The sequence below is a fragment of the Entelurus aequoreus genome, linkage group LG28, assembly GCF_033978785.1.
Source record: "Entelurus aequoreus isolate RoL-2023_Sb linkage group LG28, RoL_Eaeq_v1.1, whole genome shotgun sequence".
NCBI classification, from domain to species: domain Eukaryota; kingdom Metazoa; phylum Chordata; class Actinopteri; order Syngnathiformes; family Syngnathidae; genus Entelurus; species Entelurus aequoreus.
This window is the reverse complement of record NC_084758.1, coordinates 12,150,057-12,171,187: the sequence shown is the minus strand read 5'-3', so window position 1 is coordinate 12,171,187 and position 21,131 is coordinate 12,150,057. Positions and strand designations below refer to the sequence as shown.

Sequence of the window (21,131 nt, the reverse complement as noted above, 5' to 3'; positions counted from 1 at the left end):
AAATGTTGAAAGGGAGCACACAATTCCTGAAGAGGCTGAATATTTTGAAGTTGGAATGGTTTGAATCGCATGAAAAATGTGGGAGTTGTGAAACTTGGAGAAATGTCCCATTCATTTAAAAGGGAACTTCCTGGAAATTCGGGAATTTTGGAAAAGCTGGATTTAAAAAAAAAAATGACTAGGAGCATTAATGTCCTGAATGAGCTGAATTGGTTGGTGTTGGAATTGTTTAAATCGGGCAAGAAATGTTGAAGTAGTAACAGTTTTTTAATTGAAAAATGGTATTAAGGAATTTTGTGAAAACCGGGAATTTTTCAAGTCTTTAAAGCAACTTGTTTTTTTGTCCTGACTAAGAGAAATGTTTTGACAGTGGAACGCTTGAAATGGGTTGAAAAATGTAAAAAGGAGTCATCGCTCTAAAAATGTTGGAAATAAGGTTAGAAAAAAAACCCGGAATTCCTGGAAATTTGTTGAATGTGGAAAAAAAGTTATTAGAATTTCCAGGATGAGTTGAATGTGTTGAAGGTGGAATGGTTTGAATCGGTTGAAAAATGTGGGAATTGTGGAAGTTTGAAAAATTGATAATTCATTATGAATGGGGAAAATGTCCCTAAAACTGGGATTTCTAGGAAATCCGGGAATTTTGTATAAGTGTTGAAAGGGAGCACACAATTCCTGAAGAGGCTGAATATTTTGAAGTTGGAACGGTTTGAATCGTATGAAAACATGTGGGAGTTGTGGAACTTTGAAAAATGTCCCATTCATTTCAATGAGAAATTCCTGGAAATTCGGGAATTTTGGGAAAAGCGGGATTTTTTGAAAATGATCAGGAGCATGAATGTTCTGAATGAGCTGAATTGGTTGGTGTTAGAATTGTTTAAATCGGTCAAGAAATGTTGAAGTAGTAACAGTTTTTAATTGAAAAATAGTATTAAGGAATTTTGTGAAAACCGGGAATTTTTCAAGTTCTTAAAGCAACTTGTTTTTTTGTCCTGACTAAGAGAAATGTTTTGACAGTGGAACGCTTGAAATGGGTTAAAAAATGTGAAAGGAGTCATCACACTAAAAATGTTGGACATGAGGTTAGAGGAAAAAAACAGGAATTCCTGGAAATTTGTTGAATGTGGAAAAATAGTTGTTAGAATTTCCAGGATGATTTGAATGTGTTAAGGTGGAATGGTTTGAATCGGTTGAAAAATGTGGCAATTGTGGAAGTTTGAAAAATGGATAATTCATTATGAATGGGGAAAATGTCCCTAAAACTGGGATTTCTAGGAAATCTGGAAATTTTGTGTAAGTCTTGAAAGGGAGCACACAATTCCTGAAGAGGCTGAATATTTTGAAGTTGGAATGGTTTGAATCGTATGAAAAATGTGGGAGTTGTGGAACTTGGAAAAATGTCCCATTCATTTCAATGGGAACTTCCTGAAAATTTAGGAATTTTGGAAAAGAGGGATTTAAAAAAATAAATGATTAGGACCACGAATGTCCTGAATGAGCTGAATTGGTTGGTGTTGGAATTGTTTAAATCTGTCAAGAAATGTTGAAGTAGTAACAGTTTTTTAATTGAAAAATGGTATTAAGGAATTTTGTGAAAACCGGGAATTTTTCAAGTTTTTAAAGCAACTTGTTTTTTTGTCCTGACTAAGAGGAATGTTTTGACAGGGGAACGCTTGAAATGGGTTGGAAAATGTGAAAGGAGTCATCGCACTAAAAAATGTTGGAAATAAGGTTCGAAAAAAAAAACGGGAATTCCTGGAAATTTGTTGAAGGTGGACAAATAGTTGTTTGAATTTCCAGGATGAGGTGGAATGGTTTGAATCGGTTGAAAAATGTGGGAATTGTGGACGTTTGAAAAATTGATAATTTATTATGAATGGGGAAAATGTCCCTGAAACTGGGATTTCTAGGAAATCCGGGAATTTTGTATAAATGTTGAAAGGGAGCACACAATTCCTGAAGAGGCTGAATATTTTGAAGTCGGAAAGGTTTGAATCGCATGAAAAATGTGGGAGTTGGAAAAATGTCCCATTCATTTCAATGGGAACTTCCTGGAAATTTAGGAATTTTGGAAAAGAGGGATTTAAAAAAATAAATGATTAGGACCACGAATGTCCTGAATGAGCTGAATTGGTTGGTGTTGGAATTGTTTAAATCTGTCAAGAAATGTTGAAGTAGTAACAGTTTTTTAATTGAAAAATGGTATTAAGGAATTTTGTGAAAACCGGGAATTTTTCAAGTTTTTAAAGCAACTTGTTTTTTTGTCCTGACTAAGAGGAATGTTTTGACAGGGGAACGCTTGAAATGGGTTGGAAAATGTGAAAGGAGTCATCACACTAAAAAATGTTGGAAATAAGGTTAGAAAAAAAAAAACGGGAATTCCTGGAAATTTGTTGAAGGTGGACAAATAGTTGTTTGAATTTCCAGGATGAGGTGGAATGGTTTGAATCGGTTGAAAAATGTGGGAATTGTGGAAGTTTGAAAAATTGATAATTCATTATGAATGGGGAAAATGTCCGTAAAACTGGGATTTCTAGGAAATCCGGGAATTTTGTATAAGTGTTGAAAGGGAGCACACAATTCCTGAAGAGGCTGAATATTTTGAAGTTGGAACGGTTTGAATCGTATGAAAACATGTGGGAGTTGTGGAACTTTGAAACATGTCCCATTCATTTCAATGAGAAATTCCTGGAAATTCGGGAATTTGGGGAAAAGCGGGATTTTTTGAAAATGATCAGGAGCATGAATGTTCTGAATGAGCTGAATTGGTTGGTGTTAGAATTGTTTAAATCGGTCAAGAAATGTTGAAGTAGTAACAGTTTTTAAATTGAAAAATAGTATTAAGGAATTTTGTGAAAACCGGGAATTTTTCAAGTTCTTAAAGCAACTTGTTTTTTTGTCCTGACTATGAAAAATGTTTTGACAGTGTAACGCTTGAAATGGGTTGAAACATGTGAAAGGAATCATCGCACTGAAAATGTTGGAAATAAGGTTAGAAAAAAAAAAAACGGAATTCCTGGAAATTTGTTGAAGGTGGACAAATAGTTGTTTGAATTTCCAGGATGAGGTGGAATGGTTTGAATCGGTTGAAAAATGTGGGAATTGTGGACGTTTGAAAAATGGATAATTTATTATGAATGGGGAAAATGTCCCTAAAACTGGGATTTCTAGGAAATCCGGGAATTTTGTATAAATGTTGAAAGGGAGCACACAATTCCTGAAGAGGCTGAATATTTTGAAATTGGAATGGTTTGAATCGCATGAAAAATGTGGGAGTTGTGAAACTTGGAGAAATGTCCCATTCATTTAAAAGGGAACTTCCTGGAAATTCGGGAATTTTGGAAAAGCTGGATTTAAAAAAAAAAATGACTAGGAGCATTAATGTCCTGAATGAGCTGAATTGGTTGGTGTTGGAATTGTTTAAATCGGGCAAGAAATGTTGAAGTAGTAACAGTTTTTTAATTGAAAAATGGTATTAAGGAATTTTGTGAAAACCGGGAATTTTTCAAGTTTTTAAAGCAACTTGGTTTTTTGTCCTGACTAAGAGGAATGTTTTGACAGTGGAACGCTTGAAATGGGTTGGAAAATGTGAAAGGAGTCATCACACTAAAAAATGTTGGAAATAAGGTTAGAAAAAAAAAAACGGGAATTCCTGGAAATTTGTTGAAGGTGGAAAAATAGTTGTTTGAATTTCCAGGATGAGGTGGAATGGTTTGAATCGGTTGAAAAATGTGGAAATTGTGGACGTTTGAAAAATGGATAATTTATTATGAATGGGGAAAATGTCCCTAAAACTGGGATTTCTAGGAAATCCGGGAATTTTGTATAATGTTGAAAGGGAGCACACAATTCCTGAAGAGGCTGAATATTTTGAAGTTGGATTGGTTTGAATCGCATGAAAAATGTGGGAGTTGTGAAACTTGGAGAAATGTCCCATTCATTTAAAAGGGAACTTCCTGGAAATTCGGGAATTTCGGAAAAGCTGGATTTAAAAAAAAATGACTAGGAGCATTAATGTCCTGAATGAGCTGAATTGGTTGGTGTTGGAATTGTTTAAATCGGGCAAGAAATGTTGAAGTAGTAACAGTTTTTTAATTGAAAAATGGTATTAAGGAATTTTGTGAAAACCGGGAATTTTTCAAGTTCTTAAACTAACTTGTTTTTTTGTCCTGACTAAGAGGAATGTTTTGACAGTGGAACGCTTGAAATGGGTTGACAAATGTAAAAAGGAGTCATCGCTCTAAAAATGTTGGAAATAAGGTTAGAAAAATAAAAACGGGAATTCCTGGAAATTTGTTGAATGTGGAAAAAAAGTTATTAGAATTTCCAGGATGAGTTGAATGTGTTGAAGGTGGAATGGTTTGAATCGGTTGAAAAATGTGGGAATTGTGGAAGTTTGAAAAATTGATAATTCATTATGAATGGGGAAAATGTCCCCAAAACTGGGATTTCTAGGAAATCCGGGAATTTTGTATAAGTGTTGAAAGGGAGCACACAATTCCTGAAGAGGCTGAATATTTTGAAGTTGGAATGGTTTGAATCGCATGAAAAATGTGGGAGTTGTGGAACTTGGAAAAATGTCCCATTCATTTCAATGGGAACTTCCTGGAAATTTAGGAATTTTGGAAAAGAGGGATTTAAAAAAATAAATGATTAGGAGCATTAATGTCCTGAATGAGCTGAATTGGTTGGTGTTGGAATTGTTTAAATCGGTCAAGAAATGTTGAAGTAGTAACAGTTTTTTAATTGAAAAATGGTATTAAGGAATTTTGTGAAAACCGGGAATTTTTCAAGTTCTTAAAGCAACTTGTTTTTTTGTCCTGACTATGAAAAATGTTTTGACAGTGGAACGCTTGAAATGGGTTGAAACATGTGAAAGGAATCATCGCACTAAAAATGTTGGAAATAAGGTTAGAAAAAAAAAAACGGGAATTCCTGGAAATTTGTTGAAGGTGGACAAATAGTTGTTTGAATTTCCAGGATGAGGTGGAATGGTTTGAATCGGTTGAAAAATGTGGGAATTGTGGACGTTTGAAAAATGGATAATTTATTATGAATGGGGAAAATGTCCCTGAAACTGGGATTTCTAGGAAATCCGGGAATTTTGTATAAATGTTGAAAGGGAGCACACAATTCCTGAAGAGGCTGAATATTTTGAAGTTGGAATGGTTTGAATCGCATGAAAAATGTGGGAGTTGTGAAACTTGGAGAAATGTCCCATTCATTTAAAAGGGAACTTCCTGGAAATTCGGGAATTTTGGAAAAGCTGGATTTAAAAAAAAAAAAAAGATGTCCTGAATGAGCTGAATTGGTTTGTGTTGGAATTGTTTAAATCAGTCAAGAAATGTTGAAGTAGTAACAGTTTTTAATTGAAAAATGGTATTAAGGAATTTCAGAAAAAAACGGGAATTTTTCAAGTTTTTAAACTAACTTTGTTTTTTTGTCCTGACTATGAAAAATGTTTTGACAGTGGAACGCTTGAAATGGGTTGAAAAATGTGAAAGGAGTCATCGCACTAAAAATTTTGGAAATAAGGTTAGAAAAAAAAAAACAGGAATTCCTGGAAATTTGTTGAAGGTGGAAAAATAGTTGTTAGAATTTCCAGGATGAGTTGAATGTGTTGAAGGTGGAATGGTTTGAATCGGTTGAAAAATGTGGAAGTTTGAAAAATGGATAATTCATTCAAATGGGAATTTCCTGGAAATTCAGGAATTTTGGGAACAGCGGGATTTTTTGAAAACCGGGAATTTTTGGAATGAGCTGAATTGGTTGGTGTTGGAATCGTTTGAATGTGTCAAGAAATGTTGAAGTAGTAACAGTTTTTAATTGACAAAAGTTGAGGGAAAAAAACGGGAATTTTTCAAGTTTTTAGTCGTGACTAAGAGGAATGTTTTGACAGTGGAAAACTTGAAATGGGTTGGAAAATGTGAAAAAAGTCATCGCACTCAAATGTTTTTACATCTTTGACTTCAACTCATGAAAAATGGGAGGAACAACGAAAGTTTTCATTTATATTTTTGTTCAGTGTATGTAATAATAAATGATATTCATTTATTATTACATGTTACAAGACAGATCGCCTTAAAAAACGGAATGGAATTGTACATTTTTTTTACATTTTTTACAGCCAGAATGTAGATGAAAATAAAGAATGTTACAATATTAACTAAGAAGGATAAAAGAGTGAATATTGACAACATGTGAAGGTCACCCCCCCTCTCCATCCACATATTTTACAATCAAGTGAAACGCAACAAAAATGCAACAAACACAGTGAAATATGAACATGAAGGGTAAAAAAACAACACACACTTACAATCTGATATATCTGATCACTAAGTTTTAGAACTTTGTTGTACAAATCTCCTTCCACGTCTGTCCCTGACACCCACATTTCACTGTGGAAACACTCTGTGGAAACACTCCCCACCCACACTGCTTGGTGCCTCCTCTGAGCTGCTGTGACTTACATTACCATATCAACTAATTACATGGCCATAGTAGCTCATTACATTACTGTAGTAACTCATTAGATGACCTTAGTAACTAATTAGATGATCCTAGTAACTAATTAGATGATCATAGTAACTAATACGATGACCATAGTAACTCATTACATTACCATAGTAACTCATTACATGACCGTAGTAACTCACTACATTACCGTAGCAACTCATTACATTACCATAGTAACTCATTAGATGACCTTACTAACTCATCACATGACCATAGTAACTCATTACATTACCATAGTAACTCATAGATGACCTTAGTAACTCATTACATGACCGTAGTAACTCATTACATTACCGTAGTAACTCATTACATTACCATAGTAACTCATTAGATGACCTTAGTAACTCATTACATGACCTTAGTAACTCATTACATGACCTTAGTAACTCATTACATGACCATAGTAACTCATTAAATCACCATGATAACTAGTTAGACTACCAAAGTAACTAATTAGATGACCACAGTAACTAATTAGATGACCACAGTAACTACTTAGATGACCAAGTAACTAATTAAATTACAAAAGTAACTAATTAGATGACCATGGTAACTACTTAGATGACCAAGTAACTAATTAAATTACACAAGTAACTAATTAGATGACCATAGTAACTAATTAGATGATCCTAGTAACTAATTAGATGATCATAGTAACTAATACGATGACCATAGTAACTCATTACATTACCATAGTAACTCATTACATGACCATAGTAACTCATTACATTACCGTAGTAACTCATTACATTACCATAGTAACTCATTACATTACCATAGTAACTCATTAGATTACCTTAGTAACTCATTACATGACCATAGTAACTCATTACATTACCATAGTAACTCATTAAATTACCATAATAACTAGTTAGACTACCAAAGTAACTAATTAGAAGACCACAGTAACTAATTAGATGACCAAGTAACTAATTAAATTGCAAAAGTAACTAATTAGATGACCATGGTAACTACTTAGATGACCAAGTAACTAATTAAATTACAAAAGTAACTAATTAGATGACCACAGTAACTACTTAGATGACCAAGTAACTAATTAAATTAAAAAAGTAACTAATTAGATGACCATGGTAACTAATTAGATGACCATGTTAACTAATTATATAACCATAGTAACTCATTAGATGCCCATAGTAACTAATTAGATGACCAAAGTAACTGATTACATTACCATAGTGACTAATTACATGACAATAGTAACTAATTACATGACCATAGTAACTATTTCTTGACCATAGTAAGTAATTACATTACCATAGTTACTAATTAGATGACCAAAGTAACTAATTAGATGATCATAGTAACTAATAAGATGATCATAGTAACTCATTACATGACCATAGTAACTAATTAGATGACCAAGTAACTAATTAGATTACAAAGGTAACTAATTAGATGACCATAGTAACTCATTAAATGACCAAAGTAACTAATTAGAGGATCATAGTAACTAATAAGATGATCATAGTAACTCATTACATGACCATAGTAACTAATTAGATGACCAAGTAACTAATTAGATTACAAAAGTAACTAATTAGATTACAATAGTAACTAATTAGATGACCATGTTAACTAATTATATGACCATAGTAACTAATTAGATGACCATAGTAACTATTTCATGACCATAGTAACTAATTACATTACCATAGTAACTAACTAGATGACCAAAGTAACTGATTAGATGACCATAGTAACCAATTAAATGACAATAGTAACTAATTACAGTACATTACCAGAGTAACTAATTACATGACCATAGTAACTATTTAATCCGAATCAGAATCCGAATCAGAATAGTTTTATTGCCATTGTTTGAGAACGGGTTCACAAACTAGGAATTTTTCTTGGTGCAAACGTGCGACATAAAAACATACAACATAGTAACTAATTACATGACCATAGTAACTAATTACATGACCATAGTAACTCATTAAATGACCATAGTAACTAATTAGATGACCAAGTAACTAATTAGATCACAAAAGTAACTAATTAGATGACCATGTTAACTAATTGTATGACCATAGTAACTAATTAGATGACCAAAGTAACTGATTAGATGACCATAGTAACTAATTAGATGACCATAGTAACTAATTAGATTACCAAAGTAACTGATTAGATGACCATAGTAACTAATTACAAGACCATAGTAACTAATTACATGACAATAGTAACTAATTACAGTACATTACCAGAGTAACTAGTTACATGACCATAGTAACTATTTCATGACCATAGTAACTAATTTCATGACCAAAGTAACTAATTACATGACCATAGTAACTATTTCATGACCGTAGTAACTAATTACATGACCATAGTAACTAATTACATGACCATAGTAACTATTTCATGACCGTAGTAACTAATTACATGACCAAAGTAACTAATTACATGACCATAGTAACTATTTCATGACCGTAGTAACTATTTACATGACTATATTAACTAATTACATGACCTAAGTAACTGATTAGATGACCTAAGTAACTGATTAGATGACCATAGTAACTAATTACATGACCATGGTAACTAATTACATTACCATAGTGACTAATTACATGACAATAATAACTAATTACATTACCAGAGTAACTAATTAGATGACCACATTAACTAATTAGATGACCATATTAACTAATTAGATGACCATAGTAACTAATTACATTACCATAGTAACTAATTAGATGACCAAGTAAGTAATTAGATTACAAAAGTAACTAATTAGATTACAAAAGTAACTAATTAGATGACCATGTTAACTAATTAGATGACCATGTTAACTAATTATATGACCATAGTAACTAATTAGATGACCATAGTAACTAATTACAAGACCATAGTAACTAATTACAAGACCATAGTACCTAATTACATTACCAGAGTGACTAATTACATGACAATAGTAACTAATTACAGTACATTACCAGAGTAACTAAATACATGACCATAGTAACTATTTCATGACCGTAGTAACTAATTACACGGCCATAGTAACTAATTACATGACCATAGTAACTATTTCATGACCGTAGTAACTAATTACATGACCATAGTAACTAATTACATGACCATAGTAACTATTTCATGACCGTAGTAACTAATTACATGACCATAGTAACTAATTACATGACCAAAGTAACTGATTAGATGACCATAATAACTAATTACATGACCATAGTAACTAATTACATGACCATAGTAACTAATTACATTACCATAGTGACTAATTACATGACAATAGTAACTAATTACATGACCATGGTAACTAATTACATGACCATAGTAACTAATTACATGACCATGGTAACTAATTACATTACCAGAGTAACTAATTACATGACCATAGTAAGTAATTAGATTACCATACGAACTAGTATACATAGCAAAAGCGCAGATTCCAAGCATTGAAAGACTTAGTATAGTTGAAGGTCATTATAAAAGATGAGTGCACATCATAATGGCAGCTACACTTAACATCTTAAACATCTAAAACAATTATTTGCAATGTCCGGGCGGTTGCCCGGGCCTTCATTTGCCCAGAACTGCTTTGGGGTGAGACGTCCTCACCTGTACAAGCTCTCTGCACTCAGCTCCAGCTCAGAGTCGTTGTACATGTAGCCTGGGATGAAGTTCTTCCACTCGGAGCTCACCAGGTACGGTGAGTCCACCACCTGTGGAGTTCCACACCAATACAGAGCAAAGTTGGTGTGGAGAAGGTACTATTGTCGCATGTTGGTGTGGAGAAGGTACTATTGTCGCATGTTGGTGTGGAGAAGGTACTATTGTCGCATGTTGGTGTGGAGAAGGTACTATTGTCGCATGTTGGTGTGGAGAAGGTACTATTGTCGCATGTTGGTGTGGAGAAGGTACTATTGTCGCATGTTGGTGTGGCGAAGGTACTATTGTCACATGTTGGTGTGGAGAAGGTACTATTGTCGCATGTTGGTGTGGAGAAGGTACTATTGTCGCATGTTGGTGTGGATAAGGTACTATTGTCACATGTTGGTGTGGAGAAGGTACTATTGTCGCATGTTGGTGTGGAGAAGATACTATTGCCGCATGTTGGTGTGGAGAAGGTACTATTGTCGCATGTTGGTGTGGAGAAGGTACTATTGTCGCATGTTGGTGTGGAGAAGGTACTATTGCTGCATGTTGGTGTGGAGAAGGTACTATTGTCGCATGTTGGTGTGGAGAAGGTACTATTGTCACATGTTGGTGTGGAGAAGGTACTATTGTCGCATGTTGGTGTGGAGAAGGTACTATTGTTACATGTTGGTGTGGAGAAGGTACTATTGTTACATGTTGGTGTGGAGAAGGTACTATTGTCGCATGTCGGTGTGGAGAAGGTACTATTGTCGCATGTTGGTGTGGAGAAGGTACTATTGTCACATGTTGGTGTGGAGAAGGTACTATTGTCACATGTTGGTGTGGAGAAGGTACTATTGTCGCATGTTGGTGTGGAGAAGGTACTATTGTCGCATGTTGGTGTGGAGAAGGTACTATTGTCACATGTTGGTGTGGAGAAGGTACTATTGTCACATGTTGGTGTGGAGAAGGTACTATTGTCACATGTTGGTGTGGAGAAGGTACTATTGTCGCATGTTGGTGTGGATAAGGTACTATTGCCGCATGTCGGTGTGGATAAGGTACTATTGTTGCATGTTGGTGTGGAGAAGGTACTATTGTCGCATGTTGGTGTGGAGAAGGTACTATTGTCGCATGTTGGTGTGGAGAAGGTACTATTGTCGCATGTTGGTGTGGAGAAGGTACTATTGTCGCATGTTGGTGTGGAGAAGGTACTATTGCCGCATGTTGGTGTGGAGAAGGTACTATTGCCGCATGTTGGTGTGGAGAAGGTACTATTGTCGCATGTTGGTGTGGAGAAGGTACTATTGTCGCATGTTGGTGTGGAGAAGGTACTATTGTCGCATGTTGGTGTGGAGCAGGTACTATTGTCACATGTGGGTGTGGAGAAGGTACTATTGTCACATGTGGGTGTGGAGAAGGTACTATTGTCACATGTTGGTGTGGAGAAGGTACTATTGTCACATGTTGGTGTGGAGAAGGTATTATTGTTACATGTTGGTGTGGAGAAGGTACTATTGTCACATGTTGGTGTGGAGAAGGTACTATTGTCGCATGTTGGTGTGGAGAAGGTACTATTGTCGCATGTTGGTGTGGAGAAGGTACTATTGTTGCATGTTGGTGTGGAGAAGGTACTATTGTCGCATGTTGGTGTGGAGAAGGTACTATTGTCGCATGTTGGTGTGGAGAAGGTACTATTGTCGCATGTTGGTGTGGAGAAGGTACTATTGTCACATGTTGGTGTGGAGAAGGTACTATTGTCGCATGTCGGTGTGGAGAAGGTACTATTGTCGCATGTCGGTGTGGAGAAGGTACTATTGTCCCATGTCGGTGTGGAAAAGGTACTATTGTCGCATGTTGGTGTGGAGAAGGTACTATTGTCGCATGTTGGTGTGGAGAAGGTACTATTGTCGCATGTTGGTGTGGAGCAGGTACTATTGTCGCATGTTGGTGTGGAGCAGGTACTATTGTCGCATGTTGGTGTGGAGAAGGTACTATTGTCACATGTTGGTGTGGAGAAGGTACTATTGTCACATGTCGGTGTGGAGAAGGTACTATTGTCACATGTCGGTGTGGAGAAGGTACTATTGTCACATGTCGGTGTGGAGAAGGTACTATTGTCGCATGTCGGTGTGGAGAAGGTACTATTGCCGCATGTTGGTGTGGATAAGGTACTATTGTCGCATTTTGGTGTGGAGAAGGTACTATTGTCGCATGTTGGTGTGGAGAAGGTACTATTGTCGCATGTTGGTGTGGAGAACGTACTATTGTTGCATGTTGGTGTGGAGAAGGTACTATTGCCGCATGTTGGTGTGGCGAAGGTACTATTGTCGCATGTTGGTGTGGAGAAGGTACTATTGTCACATGTTGGTGTGGAGAAGGTACTATTGTCGCATGTTGGTGTGGAGAAGGTACTATTGCCGCATGTTGGTGTGGAGAAGGTACTATTGTCGCATGTTGGTGTGGAGAAGGTACTATTGTCGCATGTTGGTGTGGAGAAGGTACTATTGTCACATGTTGGTGTGGAGAAGGTAATATTGTCGTTTGTTGGTGTGGAGAAGGTACTATTGTCACATGTTGGTGTGGAGAAGGTACTATTGTCACATGTTGGTGTGGAGAAGGTACTATTGTCGCATGTTGGTGTAGTGAAGGTAATATTGTCGCATGTTGGTGTGGAGAAGGTACTATTGTCGCATGTTGGTGTGGAGAAGGTACTATTGTCACATGTTGGTGTGGAGAAGGTACTATTGTCGCATGTTGGTGTGGAGAAGGTACTATTGTCACATGTTGGTGTGGAGAAGGTACTATTGTCACTTGTTGGTGTGGAGAAGGTACTATTGTCACATGTTGGTGTGGAGAAGGTACTATTGTCACATGTTGGTGTGGAGAAGGTACTATTGTCACATGTTGGTGTGGAGAAGGTACTATTGTCACATGTTGGTGTGGAGAAGGTACTATTGTCGCATGTTGGTGTGGAGAAGGTACTATTGTCACATGTTGGTGTGGAGAAGGTACTATTGTCACATGTTGGTGTGGAGAAGGTACTATTGTCACATGTTGGTGTGGAGAAGGTACTATTGTCACATGTTGGTGTGGAGAAGGTACTATTGTCACATGTCGGTGTGGAGAAGGTACTATTGTCACATGTTGGTGTGGAGAAGGTACTATTGTCGCATGTTGGTGTGGAGAAGGTACTATTGTCGCATGTTGGTGTGGAGAAGGTACTATTGTTGCATGTTGGTGTGGAGAAGGTACTATTGTCGCATGTTGGTGTGGAGAAGGTACTATTGTCACATGTTGGTGTGGAGAAGGTACTATTGTCGCATGTTGGTGTGGAGAAGGTACTATTGTCACATGTTGGTGTGGAGAAGGTATTATTGTCACATGTTGGTGTGGAGAAGGTACTATTGTCACATGTTGGTGTGGAGAAGGTACTATTGTCGCATGTTGGTGTGGAGAAGGTACTATTGTCGCATGTTGGTGTGGAGAAGGTACTATTGTTGCATGTTGGTGTGGAGAAGGTACTATTGTCGTATGTTGGTGTGGAGAAGGTACTATTGTTGCATGTTGGTGTGGAGAAGGTACTATTGTCGTATGTTGGTGTGGAGAAGGTACTATTGTCGCATGTCGGTGTGGAGAAGGTACTATTGCCGCATGTTGGTGTGGATAAGGTACTATTGTCGCATTTTGGTGTGGAGAAGGTACTATTGTCGCATGTTGGTGTGGAAAAGGTACTATTGTCGCATGTTGGTGTGGAGAACGTACTATTGTTGCATGTTGGTGTGGAGAAGGTACTATTGCCGCATGTTGGTGTGGCGAAGGTACTATTGTCGCATGTTGGTGTGGAGAAGGTACTATTGTCACATGTTGGTGTGGAGAAGGTACTATTGTCGCATGTTGGTGTGGAGAAGGTACTATTGCCGCATGTTGGTGTGGAGAAGGTACTATTGTCGCATGTTGGTGTGGAGAAGGTACTATTGTCGCATGTTGGTGTGGAGAAGGTACTATTGTCACATGTTGGTGTGGAGAAGGTAATATTGTCGTTTGTTGGTGTGGAGAAGGTAATATTGTCGCATGTTGGTGTGGAGAAGGTACTATTGTCGCATGTTGGTGTGGAGAAGGTACTATTGTCACATGTTGGTGTGGAGAAGGTACTATTGTCACTTGTTGGTGTGGAGAAGGTACTATTGTCGCATGTTGGTGTGGAGAAGGTACTATTGTCACATGTTGGTGTGGAGAAGGTACTATTGTCACTTGTTGGTGTGGAGAAGGTACTATTGTCACATGTTGGTGTGGAGAAGGTACTATTGTCACATGTTGGTGTGGAGAAGGTACTATTGTCACATGTTGGTGTGGAGAAGGTACTATTGTCACATGTTGGTGTGGAGAAGGTACTATTGTCGCATGTTGGTGTGGAGAAGGTACTATTGTCGCATGTTGGTGTGGAGAAGGTACTATTGTCACATGTTGGTGTGGAGAAGGTACTATTGTCACATGTTGGTGTGGAGAAGGTACTATTGTCACATGTTGGTGTGGAGAAGGTACTATTGTCACATGTTGGTGTGGAGAAGGTACTATTGTCACATGTTGGTGTGGAGAAGGTACTATTGTCACATGTCGGTGTGGAAAAGGTACTATTGTCGCATGTTGGTGTGGAGAAGGTACTATTGTCGCATGTTGGTGTGGAGAAGGTACTATTGTCGCATGTTGGTGTGGAGAAGGTACTATTGCCGCATGTTGGTGTGGAGAAGGTACTATTGTCGCATGTTGGTGTGGAGAAGGTACTATTGTCGCATGTTGGTGTGGAAAAGTTACTATTGTCGCAAGTTGGTGTGGAGAAGGTACTATTGTCACATGTCGGTGTGGAGAAGGTACTATTGTCGCATGTCGGTGTGGAGAAGGTACTATTGCCGCATGTTGGTGTGGATAAGGTACTATTGTCGCATTTTGGTGTGGAGAAGGTACTATTGTCACATGTTGGTGTGGAGAAGGTACTATTGTCGCATGTCGGTGTGGAGAAGGTACTATTGTCGCATGTTGGTGTAGTGAAGGTAATATTGTCGCATGTTGGTGTGGAGAAGGTACTATTGTCGCATGTTGGTGTGGAGAAGGTACTATTGTCACATGTTGGTGTGGAGAAGGTACTATTGTCGCATGTTGGTGTGGAGAAGGTACTATTGTCACATGTTGGTGTGGAGAAGGTACTATTGTCACTTGTTGGTGTGGAGAAGGTACTATTGTCACATGTTGGTGTGGAGAAGGTACTATTGTCACATGTTGGTGTGGAGAAGGTACTATTGTCACATGTTGGTGTGGAGAAGGTACTATTGTCACATGTTGGTGTGGAGAAGGTACTATTGTCGCATGTTGGTGTGGAGAAGGTACTATTGTCACATGTTGGTGTGGAGAAGGTACTATTGTCACATGTTGGTGTGGAGAAGGTACTATTGTCACATGTTGGTGTGGAGAAGGTACTATTGTCACATGTTGGTGTGGAGAAGGTACTATTGTCACATGTCGGTGTGGAAAAGGTACTATTGTCGCATGTTGGTGTGGAGAAGGTACTATTGTCGCATGTTGGTGTGGAGAAGGTACTATTGTCGCATGTTGGTGTGGAGAAGGTACTATTGTCGCATGTTGGTGTGGAGAAGGTACTATTGTCGCATGTTGGTGTGGAGAAGGTACTATTGTCACATGTTGGTGTGGAGAAGGTACTATTGCCGCATGTTGGTGTGGAGAAGGTACTATTGTCACATGTTGGTGTGGAGCAGGTACTATTGTCGCATGTTGGTGTGGAGAAGGTACTATTGTCACATGTTGGTGTGGAGAAGGTACTATTGTCGCATGTTGGTGTGGAGAAGGTACTATTGTCACATGTCGGTGTGGAGAAGGTACTATTGTCACATGTCGGTGTGGAGAAGGTACTATTGTCACATGTCGGTGTTGGTGTAGAGAAGGTACTATTGTCACATGTTGGTGTGGAGAAGGTACTATTGTCACATGTTGGTGTGGAGAAGGTACTATTGTCACATGTTGGTGTGGAGAAGGTACTATTGTCGCATGTTGGTGTGGAGAAGGTACTATTGTCACATGTCGGTGTTGGTGTAGAGAAGGTACTATTGTCACATGTTGGTGTGGAGAAGGTACTATTGTCACATGTTGGTGTGGAGAAGGTACTATTGTCACATGTTGGTGTGGAGAAGGTACTATTGTCGCATGTTGGTGTGGAGAAGGTACTATTGTCGCATGTTGGTGTGGAGAAGGTACTATTGTTGCATGTTGGTGTGGAGAAGGTACTATTGTCGTATGTTGGTGTGGAGAAGGTACTATTGTTGCATGTTGGTGTGGAGAAGGTACTATTGTCGTATGTTGGTGTGGAGAAGGTACTATTGTCGCATGTTGGTGTGGAGAAGGTACTATTGTCGCATGTTGGTGTGGAGAAGGTACTATTGTCGCATGTTGGTGTGGAGAAGGTACTATTGTCACATGTTGGTGTGGAGAAGGTACTATTGTCGCATGTCGGTGTGGAGAAGGTACTATTGTCGCATGTCGGTGTGGAGAAGGTACTATTGTCCCATGTCGGTGTGGAAAAGGTACTATTGTCGCATGTTGGTGTGGAGAAGGTACTATTGTCGCATGTTGGTGTGGAGAAGGTACTATTGTCGCATGTTGGTGTGGAGCAGGTACTATTGTCGCATGTTGGTGTGGAGCAGGTACTATTGTCGCATGTTGGTGTGGAGAAGGTACTATTGTCACATGTTGGTGTGGAGAAGGTACTATTGTCACATGTCGGTGTGGAGAAGGTACTATTGTCACATGTCGGTGTGGAGAAGGTACTATTGTCACATGTCGGTGTGGAGAAGGTACTATTGTCGCATGTCGGTGTGGAGAAGGTACTATTGCCGCATGTTGGTGTGGATAAGGTACTATTGTCGCATTTTGGTGTGGAGAAGGTACTATTGTCGCATGTTGGTGTGGAAAAGGTACTATTGTCGCATGTTGGTGTGGAGAACGTACTATTGTTGCATGTTGGTGTGGAGAAGGTACTATTGCCGCATGTTGGTGTGGCGAAGGTACTATTGTCGCATGTTGGTGTGGAGAAGGTACTATTGTCACATGTTGGTGTGGAGAAGGTACTATTGTCGCATGTTGGTGTGGAGAAGGTACTATTGCCGCATGTTGGTGTGGAGAAGGTACTATTGTCGCATGTTGGTGTGGAGAAGGTAGTATTGTCGCATGTTGGTGTGGAGAAGGTACTATTGTCACATGTTGGTGTGGAGAAGGTAATATTGTCGTTTGTTGGTGTGGAGAAGGTACTATTGTCACATGTTGGTGTGGAGAAGGTACTATTGTCACATGTTGGTGTGGAGAAGGTACTATTGTCGCATGTTGGTGTAATGAAGGTAATATTGTCGCATGTTGGTGTGGAGAAGGTACTATTGTCGCATGTTGGTGTGGAGAAGGTACTATTGTCACATGTTGGTGTGGAGAAGGTACTATTGTCACTTGTTGGTGTGGAGAAGGTACTATTGTCGCATGTTGGTGTGGAGAAGGTACTATTGTCACATGTTGGTGTGGAGAAGGTACTATTGTCACTTGTTGGTGTGGAGAAGGTACTATTGTCACATGTTGGTGTGGAGAAGGTACTATTGTCACATGTTGGTGTGGAGAAGGTACTATTGTCACATGTTGGTGTGGAGAAGGTACTATTGTCACATGTTGGTGTGGAGAAGGTACTATTGTCGCATGTTGGTGTGGAGAAGGTACTATTGTCGCATGTTGGTGTGGAGAAGGTACTATTGTCACATGTTGGTGTGGAGAAGGTACTATTGTCACATGTTGGTGTGGAGAAGGTACTATTGTCACATGTTGGTGTGGAGAAGGTACTATTGTCACATGTTGGTGTGGAGAAGGTACTATTGTCACATGTTGGTGTGGAGAAGGTACTATTGTCACATGTCGGTGTGGAAAAGGTACTATTGTCGCATGTTGGTGTGGAGAAGGTACTATTGTCGCATGTTGGTGTGGAGAAGGTACTATTGTCGCATGTTGGTGTGGAGAAGGTACTATTGCCGCATGTTGGTGTGGAGAAGGTACTATTGCCGCATGTTGGTGTGGAGAAGGTACTATTGTCACATGTTGGTGTGGAGAAGGTACTATTGCCGCATGTTGGTGTGGAGGAGGTACTATTGTCGCATGTTGGTGTGGAGGAGGTACTATTGTCACATGGTGTGGAGAAGGTACTATTGTCACATGTTGGTGTGGAGAAGGTACTATTGTCGCATGTTGGTGTGGAGAAGGTACTATTGTCGCATGTTGGTGTGGAAAAGTTACTATTGTCGCAAGTTGGTGTGGAGAAGGTACTATTGTTGCATGTTGGTGTGGAGAAGGTACTATTGTCGCATGTTGGTGTGGAGAAGGTACAATTGTCACATGTTGGTGTGGAGAAGGTACTATTGTCGCATGTTGGTGTGGAGAAGGTACTATTGTCGCATGTTGGTGTGGAGAAGGTACTATTGTCGCATGTTGGTGTGGAGAAGGTACTATTGTCGCATGTTGATGTGGAGAAGGTACTATTGTCGCATGTTGGTGTGGAGAAGGTACTATTGTCACATGTTGGTGTGGAGAAGGTACTATTGTCACATGTTGGTGTGGAGAAGGTACTATTGTCGCATGTTGATGTGGAGAAGGTACTATTGTCGCATGTTGGTGTGGAGAAGGAACTATTGTCACATGTTGGTGTGGAGAAGGTACTATTGTCGCATGTTGGTATGGAGAAGGTACTATTGTCACATGTTGGTGTGGAGAAGGTACTATTGTCACATGTTGGTGTGGAGAAGGTACTATTGTCACATGTTGGTGTGGAGAAGGTACTATTGTCGCATGTTGGTGTGGAGAAGGTACTATTGTCGCATGTTGGTGTGGAGAAGGTACTATTGTCGCATGTTGGTGTGGAGAAGGTAATATTGTCGCATGTTGGTGTGGAGAAGGTACTACTGTCACATGTTGGTGTACAGAAGGTACTATTGTCACATGTTGGTGTGGAGAAGGTACTATTGTCACATGTTGGTGTGGAGAAGGTACTATTGTCACATGTTGGTGTGGAGAAGGTACTATTGTCACCTGTTGGTGTTGAGAAGGTACTATTGTCACATGTTGGTGTGGAGAAGGTACTATTGTCACATGTTGGTGTGGAGAAGGTACTATTGTCACATGTTGGTGTGGAGAAGGTACTATTGTCACATGTTGGTGTGGAGAAGGTACTATTGTCGCATGTTGGTGTGGAGAAGGTACTATTGTCGCATGTTGGTGTGGAGAAGGTACTATTGTCACATGTTGGTGTGGAGAAGGTACTATTGTCGCATGTTGGTGTGGAGAAGGTACTATTGTCGCATGTTGGTGTGGAGAAGGTACTATTGTCGCATGTTGGTGTGGAGAAGGTACTATTGCCGCATGTTGGTGTGGAAAAGGTACTATTGTCGCATATTGGTGTGGAGAAGGTACTATTGTCGCATGTTGGTGTGGAGAAGGTACTATTGTCGCATGTTGGTGTGGAGAAGGTACTATTGCCACATGTTGGTGTGGAGAAGGTACTATTGTCGCATGTTGGTGTGGAGAAGGTACTATTGTCACATGTTGGTGTGGAGAAGGTACTATTGTCGCATGTTGGTGTGGAGAAGGTACTATTGTTACATGTTGGTGTGGAGAAGGTACTATTGTTACATGTTGGTGTGGAGAAGGTACTATTGTCACATGTTGGTGTGGAGAAGGTACTATTGTCGCATGTTGGTGTGGAGAAGGTACTATTGTCGCATGTTGGTGTGGAGCAGGTACTATTGTCGCATGTTGGTGTGGAGAAGGTACTATTGTCGCATGTCGGTGTGGAGAAGGTACTATTGTCGCATGTCGGTGTGGAGAAGGTACTATTGTCGCATGTCGGTGTGGAGAAGGTACTATTGTCGCATGTCGGTGTGGAGAAGGTACTATTGTCGCATGTTGGTGTGGAGCAGGTACTATTGTCGCATGTTGGTGTGGAGAAGGTACTATTGTCACATGTTGGTGTGGAGAAGGTACTATTGTCACATGTTGGTGTGGAGAAGGTACTATTGTCACATGTTGGTGTGGAGAAGGTACTATTGTCGCATGTTGGTGTGGAGAAGGTACTATTGTCACATGTTGGTGTGGAGAAGGTACTATTGTCACATGTTGGTGTGGAGAAGGTACTATTGTCACATGTTGGTGTGGAGAAGGTACTATTGTCACATGTTGGTGTGGAGAAGGTACTCTTGTCGCATGTTGGTGTGGAGAAGGTACTATTGTCACATGTTGGTGTGGAGAAGGTACTATTGTCACATGTTGGTGTGGAGAAGGTACTATTGTCACATGTTGGTGTGGAGAAGGTACTATTGTCACATATTGGTGTGGAGAAGGTACTATTGTCGCATGTTGGTGTGGAGAAGGTACTATTGCCGCATGTTGGTGTGGAGAAGGTACTATTGTCGCAATTTGGTGTGGAGAAGGTACTATTGTCGCATGTTGGTGTGGAGAAGGTACTATTGTCGCATGTTGGTGTGGAGAAGGTACTATTGTCGCATGTTGGTGTGGAGAAGGTACTATTGTCGCATGTTGGTGTGGAAAAGGTACTATTGTCGCATGTTGGTGTGGAGAAGGTACTATTGTCGCATGTTGGTGTGGAGAAGGTACTATTGCCGCATGTTGGTGTGGAGAAGGTACTATTGTCGCATGTTGGTGTGGAGAAGGTACTATTGTCGCATGTTGGTGTGGAGAAGGTACTATTGCCGCATGTTGGTGTGGAGAAGGTACTATTGTCGCATGTTGGTGTGGAGAAGGTACTATTGTCGCATGTTGGTGTGGAGAAGGTACTATTGTCGCATGTTGGTGTGGAGAAGGTACTATTGTCGCATGTTGGTGTGGAGAAGGTACTATTGTCACATGTTGGTGTGGAGAAGGTACTATTGTCACATGTTGGTGTGGAG

The 21,131-nt window shown here is 39.4% G+C and overlaps 1 protein-coding gene across 9 annotated transcripts in view; it reads right to left on the bottom strand.

Moving 5' to 3' along the window:
* prom1a (prominin 1a) overlaps positions 1-21,131 on the bottom strand; it is a 366,218-nt gene that overhangs the window by 142,700 nt on the left and 202,387 nt on the right. For all 9 annotated transcript variants that reach the window (XR_009824913.1, XR_009824912.1, XM_062039974.1 and 6 more), the window contains one exon: positions 10,117-10,220. Coding sequence is in view for 7 of the 9 variants with exons in the window: in XM_062039974.1 (XP_061895958.1) it covers positions 10,117-10,220 (104 nt within the window). In the remaining 2 variants the exon portion in view is untranslated. The remainder of the gene's footprint in view (positions 1-10,116; positions 10,221-21,131) is intronic.